The sequence below is a fragment of the Lycium ferocissimum genome, chromosome 11, assembly GCF_029784015.1.
Source record: "Lycium ferocissimum isolate CSIRO_LF1 chromosome 11, AGI_CSIRO_Lferr_CH_V1, whole genome shotgun sequence".
NCBI lineage: Eukaryota > Viridiplantae > Streptophyta > Magnoliopsida > Solanales > Solanaceae > Lycium > Lycium ferocissimum.
In genome coordinates this window covers 50,316,709-50,334,768 of record NC_081352.1, presented here as the reverse complement: position 1 = coordinate 50,334,768, position 18,060 = coordinate 50,316,709, and the positions used below count along the sequence as shown (strand labels likewise).

The 18,060-nt window shown below is 35.6% G+C and overlaps 1 protein-coding gene across 1 annotated transcript; it reads left to right on the top strand.

Moving 5' to 3' along the window:
• The first annotated feature begins 3,913 nt into the window (after positions 1 to 3,913).
• LOC132036480 (uncharacterized) lies at positions 3,914 to 15,524 on the top strand. The gene is made up of 2 exons (XM_059426835.1): positions 3,914 to 5,076; positions 15,276 to 15,524. The coding sequence occupies exon 1, from the start codon at positions 4,183 to 4,185 to the stop codon at positions 5,053 to 5,055; it is 873 nt and encodes a 290-aa protein (XP_059282818.1). The 5' UTR covers positions 3,914 to 4,182; the 3' UTR covers positions 5,056 to 5,076; positions 15,276 to 15,524.
• The last annotated feature ends 2,536 nt before the right edge of the window (positions 15,525 to 18,060 follow it).

The following is an 18,060-nucleotide window of genomic DNA, read 5'->3' as shown; positions in this document are numbered from 1 at the left end:
ATTTTGGGCATTTAATTCCAATTTCGCCCTTAATTCTCACAAATTTGGGCAGCATTTCCCCTGTAAATAGGCCACCCCGAGAATTTAACTCGGCCAAATCAATCAACAACAACAACAACAACCAATCTAGCAACATCACAAACTAATCCGAAAGGCAATACAACAATAATAACTCCCTTTTCCATCATTCGACAACATTCGTAAATTCAATTCGACAGCTTACCTTCAAGCCAACATCGACGCTTATACATTCACATACTACCCCGAACCCATACCAACAATATTTAAAGACATTCTAAGCAATTTATACAACATTTCTAACAATCCAAATTTTGCTCCTATTTACCCGAATTCACCCCAAACCCGAGACACCCCTATCACCATTTCCTCATTTCCAAACCATGATTTGCATCAACAATTCACATTCTAACAATATCATTCTCATCAATGTACAAATTACATTAAAGGTACAATAACCTCCAAATCAGTCCGCAACAATTACAACATCAATTTGGGTCATTCAACATTTATTTCCAACATAGAATTCATTACGATAACCACTAAAACGCTAAGCGACATTAATTTGTTCTTTTACATATTCCATGATCATTTTCGGCCAACACACACACATACATACATATTGATGATTCTCATTCATTCTTCACCCTACAATGATCATTACATACTAACTAGACATTAATTCATAGTTTCAACACAACACACTGAAAACACACCCATTTGCACGGCTAAGCACCACACACACAACTCACTTCCAACATTCCATATTTCATGATTTTCATCCATATTAACATACTACAACATACATACAACCTCTATAACACATAAACCATAATCAATTCTTACCTTTTCTCTTCAATTCCACAAGAGGCTAGGGTTTCCAAAGATGAAAACTAGTGGGTTGATCGCTCCAACGACACCTCCACGCTACTTAGGGACCTCAATATAGTGGGTTTGCATCAATGGAATAATTTTGGGATGGCTTGAAATGGGACTTGATTTTTGGGGAGGTTGGTGAGAGCCTTCTTTTGTGTGTTTCCACCCCTTTTTTTTCTAAGTGCTAAAAATGAAGCAAATGAATACTAGTAGTCATCTTTTATGTTAGCAAGACTTGGTCAAGTGTTCATGGCCCACTCCATGTGTTGGATCAATTAAAAGATGACACAAAAATGGTGTGGGCACCACTTTAATGCCACACGGCCAAGGGCCAAATAATTCATGATTTCCAACTTCCAATAATTTCCAATTTTGGTCCCAAATTTTCCTAATTGTTCCATGCAACAAATTCATGCACAACTTATGACTTAAAATAAAATCAAAGGTCAAAAATCCCGACTTTGTATCCCGGAATAGTTTTGTCCTTAACTTGTCATAATTAATCCGGATTGTTCCAATGTACAAAAATACGGGATATAACATATAGATTCTTTTGTGTACATATTTATGGGCACGGCGGGGTCCTGTCCCGCCTATATGATATGACATACTCTTCTTAGAGGCTCGTAGACATGTGTATATGGTTAGATGTGTTTGGCCTTGTCGGTCTATATTTTGGGATATTATTCTGTTAGCCTCGTCGGCTTATGTACATTTATATGGGCATAGTTGTTAATGATGATATAAATGAATTGTCGCCCAATGAGGTTAGTACGATGATGAATGAAAAGTATGATCTAGCTACGTGACTCACCTAGTTGTAATGTGAAAGTATATTAAGAGGTGCCCGGGTGGGTTAGCACCGGGTGCCCGTCGCGGCCCTCCGGTTGGGTCGTGACATGTTTTGATTCAATAAACCACAATCAGCACCATGTCGATTGTTTTAATTAAAAAGAAAGGTATTCAAATAACACTTTCTAACTGAAAATTGTTCCTTTGATTTAAATCAATTTTTAAATCAGTCGAAATGTATAGCATCGAAAACAAGGAGAACGACAAGCAACAAACCTTAGATCCTTGCAGTACCACAATGTATTAAGTTAAAGGATCAGATGCGGCAGCATCGACGACGATGCCATCAACTCCGACAACAAAGGGCCACACCAACGATCGCTTCATCTGGCCTCCTCTTTTCTGATTTAGCGAAACTCTCTTTTATTGGCGCCCGATATGTAGGCTATTAGATTGAGTCGAAAGCCTACCAACACATAAAGGTTCCGATTCGAGCGAGAGCCCAAACGGGTGAGGCGAGAAGAACTTGATCGAAAGCTCCACTGTTCTGAATAGTGAGAAAGAATGAAATTCAATCAAATCGATCGAGAATCTCATCATCTGTTAGGTGGGCCAACCGACCGACTGAGTTGGGCTGGCGTCTATGTCATAAAACCTTTCTCTAGCCTAGTGGCCTTTAAATTAAAAAAGGTTTTTAAATCCTTCATTACATAGCATTCAAATATGGACTTTGATCTTAAAATCGATCAAAAAGAGTACTTTCTATGCTATATTGAAAATCGACTGAGACTTTTAATAAATTTTAAAGTCCTTAGAAATACGACGGACAAATATAATAACCATATTTTTAATTAATTATCAGGATCAAAATATTAGAAAAATAATTAAATTGTAAAAATGGTTAAAAAGATAAAAAACATTTGGGGCTTCAAGTAGGGCTGTGCATGTTAACGGTTAAACCAATAACCCGAACCAATTATTGGGTTATTGGGCTAATGGTTCGGGTTAATGGATTACCGGTTCGGGTACCGGGTGGTGTTTTTGGGTTATTGGCTTATTGGGTCGGGTCGCGGGTTGACCATTTTTGTTAACGGGTTACCCGATAACCCGATAAGAATTTAATTAATTACACTTCTACCCTTTCATATATATAAAGTCACTTACACTACAATTAGGGTTACTTCATTTTCATTTCATAAAACACGCTTCAATAATTGCACATATATATACCATATTCAACAAAGTTATATCTTACCAAAAGTAACGGGAATTTCCCTTGTGACACCCTTGAAAAGATAAACTTTCTCCATTTGTTGGCAAAAACAAATGGTGTCCGATGCTCTTGCAGTAGTATCTTAGGAAGTTGTTCAATCAATTCCCCGCTCGGTTTAGGCTCTCTCGCCCCGAATCTTAAACACATGTAAGCCAATATTTGGTCTTTTAATCTTGGAGGCAAACGATTTCGACAAACGAAATTCGATGTTTGCTTGATGCTATCCCTCCGCAACATACCATAAAAAAAAAAAAAATACGAGAATTTCTTCTTTTATCCAAATTCGAATTCATTGAATTTTCAATAACTTACCTCACAATCTTGAGGGGTAAGTAGCTGTATCTTTTTAAATATAATTATTTTATCTTAGGATTATCATTAGCAAAAAGGATACAGCTAGTTATCATTGATGATTGGCGGGATTCCACAAAATTTAGGTAACTTCAATTGCTTTTGGCTCTTTTATTCACAATTAGCATGATCTTCCGTTTCTTCTTTCGAGTTAATCTCATTTGAAAACAAAATTTCAACCAAAAGGTTTTGCCTTTGTCGGCCTTTGCCAGTGCCCACACGATGCAAAGATTGTTTCGAGTATGATAGAGCCATAACAAATCATTAAATTTCTTGTAGTAGTAAATGCAACTTAAGATTATTCTTGGATCTTGGTACAAGAAGTGGTTCCCCGTGCATGATTTTGCTTGTACAAAGTGGTCAAGCCATTTTTTTGTTGTGTGAAATCTTAACGGTTAAACCGATAACCGAACCGATAACATACAATAACCGATTAACCGGTATTTTAACGGTTTAACATGTTTACAAACCGATAACCAATAAGTTAAACCGATAATTTTGAAACCCGAACCGAACCGACCGATATGCAGCCCTAGCTTCAAGCGTCTACATTTCAAGAAAAAGGACCTACAAAAGAAGAGACCGTCGCCTGAGAGATTCGAACAGAGTTAGCAGGCACACGCCTTAACCACTCGGCTGAAGCGACAGCTATTTATGTACATGTACAATTTGCGTAATCACAAATCTGTACAATCTTTGTCGTTCCAATAACTTCGCGCAGCAACACAACAAAAAAGGCCAACAACTAGTGGGGGCCCACCCACTGTCGCCTTCCTCTTCCTCTGAAAAAAAAAAAAAAACGCGTGCTTTCCTCCAAATAAAAATAAAAAGTCCTCCCTGATCATCCATCCCTCTTTCCCCACTCACACCAAATGTCCATGGCAGCTCCGCCACAACGCCACCACACTTTCTGGTGTCACGAATGTGACATGAGTGTCTTCCTCCCCCTCCACCTCCACAACCCACCCGCTACTAACCCCCATTGCCCTCACTGCCATTCCGATTTCCTCGAACATATGGACTCTATTACCCCTCCCCCCATATTCCCAAATCACCCTAACCCTAACCCAACCACTTTCACTCCGTCCGATGACAACTTCCTCCTCAACAGCCCATATCTCCACCGTCTAATCCACCACCTCACCACCACTAACCACGCCCCGGTGGGTCCCACCCCCACCACAGACAACCCCGCTTCCATATCAGCAATCAGCTCACTTGAATTAGTTAAAATTACCTCTTCCATGCTTGAGAATGATCCGGTTATTCCTTGCCCTGTATGTAAAGACAATTTTTTACTTGACATGGAAGTAAAAATGTTGCCTTGTAAACATATGTATCATGAGGATTGTATTTTACCATGGTTAGATATCAACAATTCATGTCCAGTTTGTAGGTTTAAGTTGCCTACTGAGGAAGATGAGGTGAATAGCCATAGACGGAGGGATTTTATCGAGTTGCAAGAGTTGTTGAGTGAGCAAGAGGATATGTTTGGGTTTAGGCGAACACTTAGACGTGTTTCCAGGAGGCATCAGCTGGATAGGGAGAATGTGGATGCGGATACTACTGAGTTTTTGCTTTCGCCTACTCAGATTGGTGAGGCGGGCGGTCAAGGAGGAGTTGGGGGCGTTGTTGGGAGGGAAAATAGCGTGGAGACTGTATCGAGTTGGCCTAATTGGGCAGTGGAAAGTGTTAGTGATGATGAAGTAGGTGGTGGTGAAGGGGATACTGTTGTCAGGTCTTGAAATTGGTTAAGCAGCGTTGAGGTATGCTAGATTGTTTGTTTTATGCAGAATTACTGCTCTAATATCTTTTGGCTTAGCACTGTTTACCATCTGTTGTTTATAATGTTTCGGTTATCGCACTATTTTAGGTGTTGGTACTTTTTTTTTTTTCTAGATGCTCTGTACTGCTTTTCTTATTAGTTGTCGTGTTTCTTTATTGTCATATTTCCTTATTAGTTACTATTTTGCTGGTGTTACTTTGATTTACTGCACTCGAGTCGACGGTGTTCCGGAAACAGGTTCTCTACCTCCACGAGGTAGGGGTAAGGTTTGCGTACACTCTACTCTCCCCAGACCCCACTTGTGAGATTACACCGGGTATGTTGTTGTTGTAGTAGTGCCATACTGTTTGTTCTATGTGATGTTCTTCTTATAATAAACTTGATATGTTTATTCTCTTTGTGATCTTATTGGTTATGATTACTATATCTTGCGATCGACCTACTATAAGTCACTTCTAGCCTATGTGGACAGATGAAGTACTAGCATTTACTTCCGTATATGAGCATCTTTTGGTCCCATTTGGAGCACATATGTAATTGAGACATATCCTTACTATGTTTCAAGTGTGCATCAACTCTGCATCTAGGTTTGATTGTACTTATAGTAGTCCAGAATGCGACATTTCTATCCTTTGGTAATGAGGACCTATAAATAATGGAAGCTGCAAAAAAGTTGGTATATGGGCGATAGCGAATCATTTGAAGGTAATCTACCAAAGGTGAGTAGCTTGGCATGTATAACCATGAAACCGGAGGAAGTGGTTCAGTATCATTGTTTGTTCTGACAAAAGTGTTTCAGTACCCTTATCCAATTAGGGGGATAGAAATGGATTATAATTAGGACTGCATGCATTCAAATTTTGTTTGGATAACATGCTTTCCGGGATGTAAATACAGGTGCACTAGGGATTTAGAATGCTATGGTTGTAGGTTCATAAGCTGTTATTTGGCAAGTTGTGGAAGTATCCGTTTTGAAGAAGCTTAGCAAACTTAAGCTAAAGAAGAACACTGGATATTGTATTATATGAACCCACAGTTACACGACTGTTACAGCCTCGTCTTTTATAGATGAGAGCAGCTGTTGTATTGTATTGTAGCATCTATAGCCCTTATGTAAAGAGCTATATCTGGTGAACACACCAGGAAAAGTCTTTGGTTGAAACTTATCGTAGTTGTATCCCTTTAGATGTGGAAAACATCTACAACCAAAAATTTTCAAACCACAGTAATCTGGTTTCTTTTTGTGTAACTTATTCCATCTTCAAAACCAGCGTAGGGAGTCTATTTTATAACGTATACTGCTGTCATAAACGCTTCAACCCATAAGTGCAAAGGGACACTAGCATTGAACAATAGGATTAAACCAGTCTCAACTAAGTGTCTTGTTTTTCTTTGGCGACTCCATTTTGCTGGAAGTGTGTGTGGACATGACACTTGTCTTTGAATTCCACATTGAGTAAGATGATCAATACATTTCTGGCTAGTAAACTCTCCACCTCCATCACTCTGAAAAGTTTTGATTTTCCTATCAAAATGATTTTCAACCAATCTTTGAAAGTTAACAAAGGTGGCGAAAAAATCTGATTTTCTTTTCAATGGGTTTAACGAAGTGTATTTTGCATGATCATCCACGAAAATCACGTAATATTTGATACCTTGAGGAGAAGTGACAGGTGACGGACCCCATAAAACACTATGAATTTTGACAAGAATTTCAATCTCAACAACTTTATTTGAACTCTCAAAAGGTTGCTTACAACTTTTTCCCATTTGACATGGAGTGCAAACATAATTTTTCTTATTCCAACTACCAATTCTAACTAATCTATTGGAATGTAAAAACTGCATAGTCCTAAATTAGGGTGTCTTAATCTTTGTTTCCAGACGTGCTTGATTCACTTCTCCATCTGCATACGTGGTATCCAAAGCATATAGTTCTGCTTTCCTACTCCCCTTTGCCAATGTGGTCCTTGTTTTCTTGTCCTTACCAACAAACTCAAAGTCAGAAAATTCCAAAAGACATTCATTGTCACTTGCAAGTTTACTTACAGACAGAAGATTTTTCTTTAGTTTAGGTACAACTAGAAAAAAAAACCAACTCTCTACCTTTGAATGAAGTAGAGCTTCTTAAATTACCTGGACCATATGGGGAGTTGCTCCAGATTTATATAGAGATTGTTGTTGGATGGCTCATTGATAGTCAAGGCCCAAAACCCTTGTGATGTTTCTTGTTGGGATTGGTAGGAGTAGTCCCACCTATAGAAGCAAAGACATTTATGTGATTGTTTCTTCCACAGACTTGGCATGGATTTGTTTGTGGTGGAGCACTTTTCTGATTACTTGTAGTAAAACTAGATTGTCTCCCCGTCGTGTAGTTATTGTACTTAGCTCCGAATCAACCTCTTCCTCGACCTTGTCCTCGTCCTCTATGTGATTTTCCCAGCCTCTGCCAAATTGCTTTGTATTTTTTTTTTTTGAGAAGGTAACATAATTGCTTTGTATTTTCTGGTGCTTGAAAAGCCATGGCTTGATCGACACTCTCCTTTTCACTATCTTCTTCTCTCATGTCGAATCCTTTCAGTGCACTAACATATTGAGTAAAGGTTGGACATGGAGGCTTACTCAACATGACTATCCTCAAAGTCCTCTATTTGTTTTATCTTCATCTACGGTTTGTGTATGGCGGTAAGACTATCACAAATTTCCTTGAATTCTTTCACATATTTATCCACAGTTTTTGATCTCAACTGGATACTCCTCTGCATCTGTTGTTTCAGTTGAAAAACTTCGTCTTTGCTAGCTTGAGGTAATTTGTCTTCAAGACTTTGCTGAATTTGTTTTGCTGAAGTGCATCCAATGACAAGGAACATTGACTCAATCATGGTTCCAGTGAGCCAACTTCTAACCAAGACATCCCATTTCTTCTCATTCAAGGAACTTAGGGTTCGGTATCTCTCCTCCTTTTTCGTCTACTATGACGGAGTAGGGTGGATACCTTACAATAATCTCGCAAACTTTCAAAGTCTGCATCAATTGAGTAGTTTGGGTTTTCCAAATTAGTTAGTTTGAGGGTTTTAATCTTATAGGTATGACTATGAGTTGATGAAGGGAGGCCGGTGAGAGGGAGAGGCTTGAGGATGATGAACTAGCCATTGTGCGTGGTATAGGGTTTAGGATACAAATTAATTTTGGAGTAAGACCAAAGCTCTGATACCATGAAGAAGTTCAGCAAACTTAAGCTAAAGAAGAACACGGAATATTGTATTCTATGAACCCACAGTTACACGGGTGTTACAGTCTCGTCTTTTATAGATGAGCAGCTGCTGTATTGTATTATACAATGCACAGGACTCCTATATGATATAGCTAACTACATATTAATGCCAAGTCTACTAGCGTGTATGTACTTGCTGGAAAGCTAGGATTCCTACTCTTTATGAAACTCATTTTCACATTTCCTGTTCTCCAAAGTATGTAGAGCTCTTATTCTGATAAAAGCTTGTGTTTTCAAATACTAATGCAAGGGTAAGTGCAATAATAAGCGTTGAAAGTCAAGATAACTAATGTTTTAATGCTAGAATATATCTAGGTTAGTATTATGATATATTCTTGTTTGTGTTGTAAATGGGAATCTTGGTAACTAGGGAAGTTTCGTCAGTCTAAACTTTCCTTACTCTATATAGTTTAAAATTTCCTATATTTATATATCTAAGCCCTTATAAGGAGCCTTCTTATATGTTGTTATCAATTAATTTAAATAAGAGTTTTCTCTTTATTTTTCTGGTTTTCTCTTTATTTTTCTGGTTTGTATCAGTGTCTATGATCTGGGAAAACACCTAAATAGCTTCCATGCGACACTGCTTGTCAAGTCAAACATTTCCATCTTGTCATAATTTTACTTTTCATGTCTCTCTCAAGTTTCCATTCTGGCAGCAATATCTCTTCCGACCATAATTTGGGCTATTAATTCTACTTCCTTTCATTCTGCACAACTTCTTTGTGGATTCTTCTTTTTCATGGTATCAGATTTCGGGTATTTAGCCCTCCTAAAATTTGAATTTCCTGTAAGTGTTCCGGAAATGTCTTAATCTCTGGTCTGCCTTAATGGGTGTTAGTGTCTGGATATTAAGTCTCTCCCGTAAACTTTGAATTTCCAGTCATTGTTTGGACAAAATTTTCAGTTACTCTTCAATGACCAATTCAATTTACTCCTAAGAGTTCTATCGTATACTTATTTTGAACTCAGAATAGATTCTTTTCTTTGTTGTCTGAGAAGTACTTTCTTTAATGCACCCACCTCCCTAAAGCTATAGCCAATGCTGAACCTTAGCAGGTAGAATTCTTTTGCATCCTATCCTTGATCCAATCCAAATTCAATTTTTGCTCCTTTACGTGAAAAAAGAATATAACTTAGGGTTTAAAAGGTGAACGTTTCATAATGAGTTACGTTTTCTTCACGAGTATGAATGCACCAGGGGGGTTACATTTTCTTAACAAAAATTGCTTTCAAAGAAGTCCACAAAGCTCAAGGATCTTTCTAAGCCATTTACATTGGTCCACCTATTAGAAGTCATTGTTACATCGCTTGAAGCGATGAAGCGACGCAAAGCGAGGTTAATCGCTTCATAGGTGAAGCTATGCACTTCAATCAAGTGTGTGCTTCAAACGACGATTCATAAAGTGATCTAAACCAAAAATGGTTAGTTCTTTTGGTCTCAACACTGAGTTGGATCAATATCGGCATTTATAAAGTGATCTAAGCAAAAAATGGTTATTTCTTTGGTCTCAGCACTGTGTTGGATTAATATCGTCATTATTGTATATTTTTATAGTGGATGTTGAAATTAGTTATTTGAATTGCAATTTGATTATTATAGTACTAAATTATTATGTGTTGTGTATTTTAAATTTTCTTGCAATTGTGTGCTTCACTTCTCGCTTTTTACTTCAAGTTCTAAGGACCTTATCCTTCTCCGCGCTTTTCACTTTTAAAATCACGGGCTCTGTTTACCCAAAAGAAAGAGAAAGAAAAAAGGATAAGGCTCTTGAAAAGTTGTGTTTTACTTCTTGGGATAAAAGGCATGAACAGGTGACCAAATATAATTAAGGACTATTTATAAATTAATTATGCATTTATTAAACATAACAAGATGTTAAGTCAAAAGATTGATTAGATTTATTGGAACTTTCTCAATAATTGTTTGGATACCCTGCTAGGCATTTCATCCTAGGAAACCTTCTAAATAAGTGTGATAACGTCAAATACTCTAGAGTAGTCATTAAATACAGCAATCAGTCAATCATTCAACTATGTTTTGATTTAAGATTAGTTTGTCACTATATGAATCCTTTACATTTCTACCCGGTATTTAGAGGATTCATCATATTTAGACTATCTTTATGCTGACTGTCAACGTGCCAGAACCCTCTGTCTTTTTTGAAGTTTCCGGAACCCTCCTCTTGTATCCAATTAGGATCAGCTTTGCGTTACAAAGCTCACAAAGTAATAGTTTACTTCGATTTCTGATGTTAGAACGACAAATTTAAAGACACTAGAAAATGACTTCAGTCTTCAACATTGAGGATCCCTTGAAATTTCTTTTTCTGGATTTTCATACGAAAAGCATCATCATCCTTTCCTTGGAAAAAACTTAGCCTCAGATTCCCCACGTGTCAAAATATGTTAATTCAAAGACCATAAGGCTTCATACCAAAAACTTACAATTGGAAGAAGTTTCCTCCCTGTGTTTGACACACTTATAAGAAATATTTCCATGTCAAGTGTGTTTCATTACATTGACATTCCTAGGGGAGGACACATTTAATTTTATTGATAATTCAGCATTTGACGACTCTTGATTTCGTGGATCGTAAGTTATGAACAATATCAAATAAGCACCTGTACTTCAGTTTTCACTATAATGATATTTTATTTTCTTTGTTTGTGTCAGAAACCTACCAACTCAACTTTGAGACATTTTTTTATCAACACTCTTCTTTCCATCTAACTTTGCCAGAAAAAGCTTGCTAGGCAGACACAGTCAAAGAAGATACATAAGTTGATCAGATAACTAAGAGGTCTGGCAATTGAATTTTCTTAAATTTGTTTTCCTTGTGGTGTGTCAAACTATCAGATTCTCCCTCCACGAAAGCTTGTCAAAGTCGTCAATGGTATTGTTGCTGGCAAATTTTTTGTGTTATTTAAGTATTTCTCCATCCCCAACGTGTTTGGAATTGAGGCGTCTTAGTTGTTATCATACTAGTTCTAGACATGTGCGTTGCACGTGCTGCCCATGTCGAATAATACAGACGCTATAAATCATAACTACACATGGAGTGTAATGAGCAACAAACAATATTAAAAGGAAACTGTAATCTGAAATTTATGAACAATAAGCATATTCCATTAACTTGATTAACAATAAATAATTAGATATTGTCCGCACCTGAAAAATCAAAATTTAGTTAAATAGATATGTATAATGAATAATGTTGTTATTAGGCGCAAGCATATGATATATTCGTATCATACTTAATATATATTTACATGTGATACATAATATATGTGAAAGGTAGCACATTAATGTTAGTACTGGTGGAAAGCTAAAAGTTGTTAAGATAAAAAGTAAAAAGACTTGCAATGTAGAAATAAAGATTAGCGGAATATTAAGAGCTATTCCAATAAGTAGTAGGGTGACATATAAAATAATTGAACAAAGAAACTTTTGAAAAAGCCGTATCCAAAGAATCATAGCCAAAGGGTCGATTGAAAGTTCAAATGTTTGGGGAACTGTGTAAAAAAGGGAAGCTCAAGAAAAAAGATGGTGGAGGTCGATTACATCAAAACTATAAAAAAGGGCAGCCAGGTGCACTAAGCTCCCACTATGCGTGGGGTCCGGGGAAGGGCCGGGCCACAGGGGTCTATTGTACGCAGTCTTACCCTGCATTTTTGGAAGAGGCTGTGAGGAGAAAATTAATATCGTAACTTCTGAAGGAGAAGAGAAGCATCTCTCAAAAGTTTTTCTTGGGCATGTTCAAAGGTTCATTGTGTCTGCTCAAGTACAATGACCAATAACGAAGCTCTTAAAAAGTGCATACAAGGAAATAACAACAAAATTAAACTAAAAATTAAGAGTTCAAAGGATAATTCTTTCTAACCAACTATTAGGAAGGTTTAGGCCTTTGTGGCAAAAATTGTTGAGCGGCTGAGCAATTCACCAAGGCAGTGGAGTTTTTAAGGGAAATAGAAAAATAATAGAGTAACAATTTGACATAAAAACTAAAAAATGAAGGCTACAGTGACTTGAAGTGTAGAATCACTTTTACGGTGCACTTTATAGAATTTGAAAAAGAATATGAAAAGTTTAACCAACTGATTAAACATGAGAAGCTTTTTAGTTATTTGGCTGATATTGAGTAGCTTTTAAAAATTATTTAAATCATTTAATGAGATTTACAAGAATTTGAGGCTGGTAAATTTCTTTCTGGCCATACGGATGATCCGAACGTTATATCAAACTTAATGTTTGGCAAGTTAATGGTCGAATTGGCAAATAACAAAAAATGCTTTCCCACAATTAAGTCCTAGAGACTGAATTGTACATCACTTTTGACATTATAGGTAGTTCTAACTTTGGAAAGAATCATTTAGCAGGCGGTAATTCAACTTTTAGGATAAGGTAAAATGGTCGTTCCTTTTAACTTCTCAAAAAAAAAAAAAAATGGTCGTTCAATATTAATGGAGATTTTGGTAATTCAACTTTGACTGTAGGGGCTTCCCACTTTTAGTATAATATAAATAGTAAGTATTTGTAGTCAAGAAAATAAATTAAATACAGAGAAATAGAATAATTAAAATGATTAATATTTTCCTTATAAAAAAAAGTATAATATGATCTAGGTATTTCTCCATTTCACATAGTTTTGAAACGATCGTCGCGTATTCCTCCGATTCCTTATAAAAGATACGGAATTTTTACTCCAAAAGAAGCACTTCATGAAGTCACACCATAAGGCCCATTTGTTATCTTTCTTTGATTCCAGATCAAAGATTAATTTCATCATTAATTTCTTCTATATTATACTTCTTTGTTCAAAGAACCTACGGGAAGGGCTGATTTGCGGAAAGAACTCGGAACTTTTTTTCTGAAAAATATCAAAAAGAAATATTTTATAACTCTAAACGTTATAAAAGGAAGGGCTTGCCTAGTGCGGATTATCTCTTCTGTGTGGTTTATGGGCTATTGCACAAGAGAGGGGTTTACCCTGTTGCGCACCCAAAAGGTAGCGGCTGCGGATTCCCTTGTCATAAAAAATAAAGTTATAAAAGGGAAGTATAAATCCAATTTCAAAAATTTGAAAGCTGAATTTGTGCTTGTGGAAATAATCGAGTAATCGAGGATGAAAAAGAAGACCTGAGACATTTTGAACAATGCGGAGTCGAATTTGTTGATTCTCATTTTGATCGAACCGCCTAATTTTTTGGTTATTGGTTTATTAAAAACCGCCTAGTTTTTTGTTTATTGGTTTATTGGAGGGCATATTTCATTACAAGATTCATCGTCTGGAATCTTATAGTTTGGCTAAAATAACCTGTGGAGGAGGCTACTCCACCTTGAGGGCTATTGTAATAGTTTTTTAGGACATAATTGCCCGTTACTGGAATTTCTTAGTTGCATATGCATTCTTAGCAGGAATTTCAGCTGTGATGTCAAAATCAATTGATGGGTTGAAGTGTCCCATGTTTATTTAGCTTAAGAAAAAAAACTAGCCAGGTTGTGCAAGTCAATAACATTCTGTAAGATTTTCCTGTTGAGGATAGTTTGTGATGGTTATGGCATGAGATTTTTATCCCAGAAAAGGACATTTAATTTCTCTCTATAACTGTCTAAAAGTTAAGTATCTAAAAGTTTGCTGAACCAGATCCGTAGGCATGCAAGCTTCCCACTTTAACCAAGTTAATCTGTTGCTTAATAAGGATACCTAATTGAAAAAAAGAATAAGGAACTTGAATAAAGTTCTTTCTTTGGGGAGCTATGTGATTTGGGAGTTAGTGCATGTAACTTTGTCGTTTGGCAGGGTGAATAAGAAGAGTTCTAGGTTTGCTTCTTCACAGTGACTTCTCAGTCATAGGTAAGCAAAGTTCATTATCCTTGTTAGCGTCTTCTTTGCCGTTGTCCTTCCTCCCACAGGAAAAAGCAGCATTGTTCCTTGATTCAGTTTCCCCCTTGCATACCATCATGAGCACCTTTTCTGATCAGTTGGTTAATGGATATATGGGAAGTCAAATTGTTCGTGACTGAATAGCTGACCCTTCTGCCTTTTACTCCTAGAGTCTCAGAAGGAGCATTCTGCCTTTGTTAGGGACTGGTTGGGGAGTGATGTGATGGTTGTCAGTTTTGTTACGTCCTTTCAAATTTTGGATTAGTCCACATTACCACAGTTTGCTTGAGTTGTTCCCTGATGCACTCGCAGTGTCTTTGCCTTTCTCAGTCTCTTTCTGTGGCGTCTTTATTCACTGATTGCATGGATCAGTTAGGTCAAAATTTTAAAATTGCTCATGACACAATTAAATCGAGCATACTGGGGAGACGTTCTGTGTTGGTGCCCAGCTGCTGTAACACGGTGGTCTTGTAAGGACTCTGACAAGTAATGCTGGAAACTTATTTGTTTTGTCCTACATTCTGCCTTTCTGCTAATATGTAGGTAAGTTGCGCACTTTTGACTTTTGCTTCCCCAAATATATCCATACTTGTGTTACATATCCATTATAAGATTGGTGGATTAAAGCGAAGAAATAGAATGTTACTGTTTATTCTGCCTAGAGAAGGTATGAAGGAAAAGACGAAATGAAATCAAAGTGAAAACTCTTTATTAGTATTATTATGCATTGATTACATGCATATCATATGATCCTTTGAAGGGTTAAACCTTTTAGACTTTTGCCTGTGTTACCTTCTGTAAGATCATCTTTACGAAGGGATGCTAGTGGGACTTCGGAAAATCAAATATGCAAGACTTTGTTGGGTTCTGTTTGCTTGTATTTGTTTTGATCTTTTAAGTGACATTTTGTTTGAGCTGAAATGCATGCCCGATATTTCTATATCACTGGTGCACTAATTTTGTTTATTATGTGTTCTGTTGATTATCTTCTTTGACTTTTTCAATTTCATTTTGCAGGTACTGTATAGTTACACTACTAGTTAGGAACATCTAAGAGAATAATTTCGCCATAAATCATCTGGAGAATTGTAAATCATGATGCATAAACATGCTTCTGCCAATAATCAAACTAGCAATATTGTGTGTTGCTTGTCAGAATTGTAGTTATTGTGGTACCTCGACAAGCATTAATAACATTTCTCAAATTTTGGTTGAAGCAGAGATATGCATTCCTTACCCACCCTAGTGGGGTCTTGTGTACTCTAATCTTTCTAGGTAAGTTGTTAATGCTATTCAGCTTTATTGGTGAATGGTGATTACTTGGCTGGAAAACATTGTTGGGGTTTAAAGTGACGGTTCAACCATTTTAAAACTTTTGAATAGCCATCTTTTTCATACTCCTTTTGCCAAAAAACATGAGATCGTCACCATCGCAGTGTGTTAAAAGGTGAACTTGGTTGCAACAGTTTTGTTTGTTACTGTTGTGTCTTTTTTGCTGACCAGTATGCCAAAAATTCTAGGGGAAACAACACAAACTACCCATAAAATCTAAACTAATTACCCGTTGTTGCCCCTACTAACACTAATTACACCAATACCTATTCGGCCGAAATAAATTACCCGAGATACCCCTCTTCTAATTACCCACATACATTGTCTATTTGATTCCTCCTTTCTTCTTTTGAGTTAATGCAATTTACCTAATTTTTTAATCACTTTTCTTATTTTGTCTTTTGTCCCTTTTTTTGTTTTTAAATTTTTCTTTTTCGTTTAAAGATAAAAATAAATATAAAGATAAAATTATTAGCTATTTTTTTATACTAATAAAAATATAGAAACAATGAAATAATTAGATACAACAAAAAGTGATTAAGAAAAATACTAAGGTCGCTAACTTGTTTATTAAAGCATAAATTAATAGAAAAATCTTTTATATTTTTTTAGAAATAGAAATAAAATTTATATTAACATATGACTATTTTTTCTATTTGTTTCACAAGTACGACTTGCTAAAATGATATAAAATTAAAATATCAAAATTATGCTTAAAATCTACTAGTATATAATATATACTATGCTGGTAAATAGAGGACTAGAGAGTGTTTTGAAAGAATAAACCAATCTTTTATGATATCCTGTTAATATATGATATATACCAATTGAGTATCATAAAGGACTGAGAAGTTTTTTAAAGGAATGAATCAGTCTTTTATGATATCCTATTAGTATGACATATACCATATGGGTATTATAGAGGTGAAGAGGTCTGAGATTTTTTTTTTTAAAAAGAAATAAGTTGTGTTTTGCTTGAAGAAATGAACCAGTCCTCTATGATAGTATGTCAGTATATGATATATATCATGTGAGTATCATAGAGGGCTGAGGAAGAATGTACAAGTCATTTATGATGCCTTGTCGGTATATGCTATGTATCATATGGATATCATAGAGGACTCGTAATTTTTTTAAGGAATGAACCAGTCTTCTGTAATACCCTATAAATATATGATATACCATATGAGTATCATAGATGATTGAGTTGTGTTTTTCTTGCAGAAATGAAGTTATCTTCTGTGATACCCTGTTAGTATATGATATATACCATGTGGTTATCCTAGATTGCCGAGGAGTGTTTTCTTTAAACCAATGAACCAATTCTTTATGATACCCTATTAGTATATGGCATAAACCATGTGAGCATCATAGATGACGGAATAGTGTTTTTCTAAGGGTTGAATCTACCATCTATGAGACCCTGTCAGTATATGATATATACGAGGTTGGTATCATGGAGGACTGAGTGTGTTTTTTAAAGAATGAACCACCACTCCTGTATGATACCCTGTCAGTACATGGTATACCAACTGGGTATCATAGTCTACTACAACAAAGATACTTCAACTGCTACTTATTTGATAGACTATATGCTAGATAATAAATTATTTTTTGAGATATAAAAAAAAAATAAACAGATAAGATAATAAATCAGTTATCCTTTTTATTGATATAAACAAAAAGGAAAAAAAAAAAACTAAATAAAGGAGACAAAATGTGTGTAGAATTAGATTATGAAAAAAAAACGAAATAAAGAAAAAGATAGTTTGAAAAGAATGAAATTAGAAAAGAAGAAAAAAGTAAATGAAAATCACTAGAAATTTAAAAAGAAAAATAAATAAAAATAGCAAAAACGGTGAATGAAATTAGATTATGGAGGTAAAAAAGAATAAAAGAAAAAGAAATAAATGAAATTAAAAAAGGAACAAGAAATCGAGAAGTATAAAAAAGAAAGAAAATAGAAAAATTTGGGTAGTCAGGTAGTTCTTTCTTTGACTATGATTTTCTCTAACTCTTTTCAATATTGTGAAGTATTAGTTATGTAGACTTACAGTAATTTTTATGTTGTTTTTAAATATGTAAATTTTATTATAAAATACTTCAAAAATATATACTCGAAATTGAGTCAAAGAAAGAGTTATTCATCAAAAAGGTCAACCTCACATAAATTGAGACGAAATAGGTATATATCTTAAATACCAAACAATAGATAAAACTTCATATTTTTCAAAAAACAAAAAGAAGATAAAATGTCTTATCACTCATTGATTTTATTTTTAAAAAACTTGATTGTATAATTATACTTGTACAACCAAAAATTATATTTGTAATACCTCATGACAAATAAAGTTGTCTTGATTATGATTATACTAGTGTAATTACTGAGCTGTATAATTACTATCCTAATAATTATACCAAATTCAGATGCAAGATGGCTTTCCAAACAGACCCTGACAAGAAAACATGA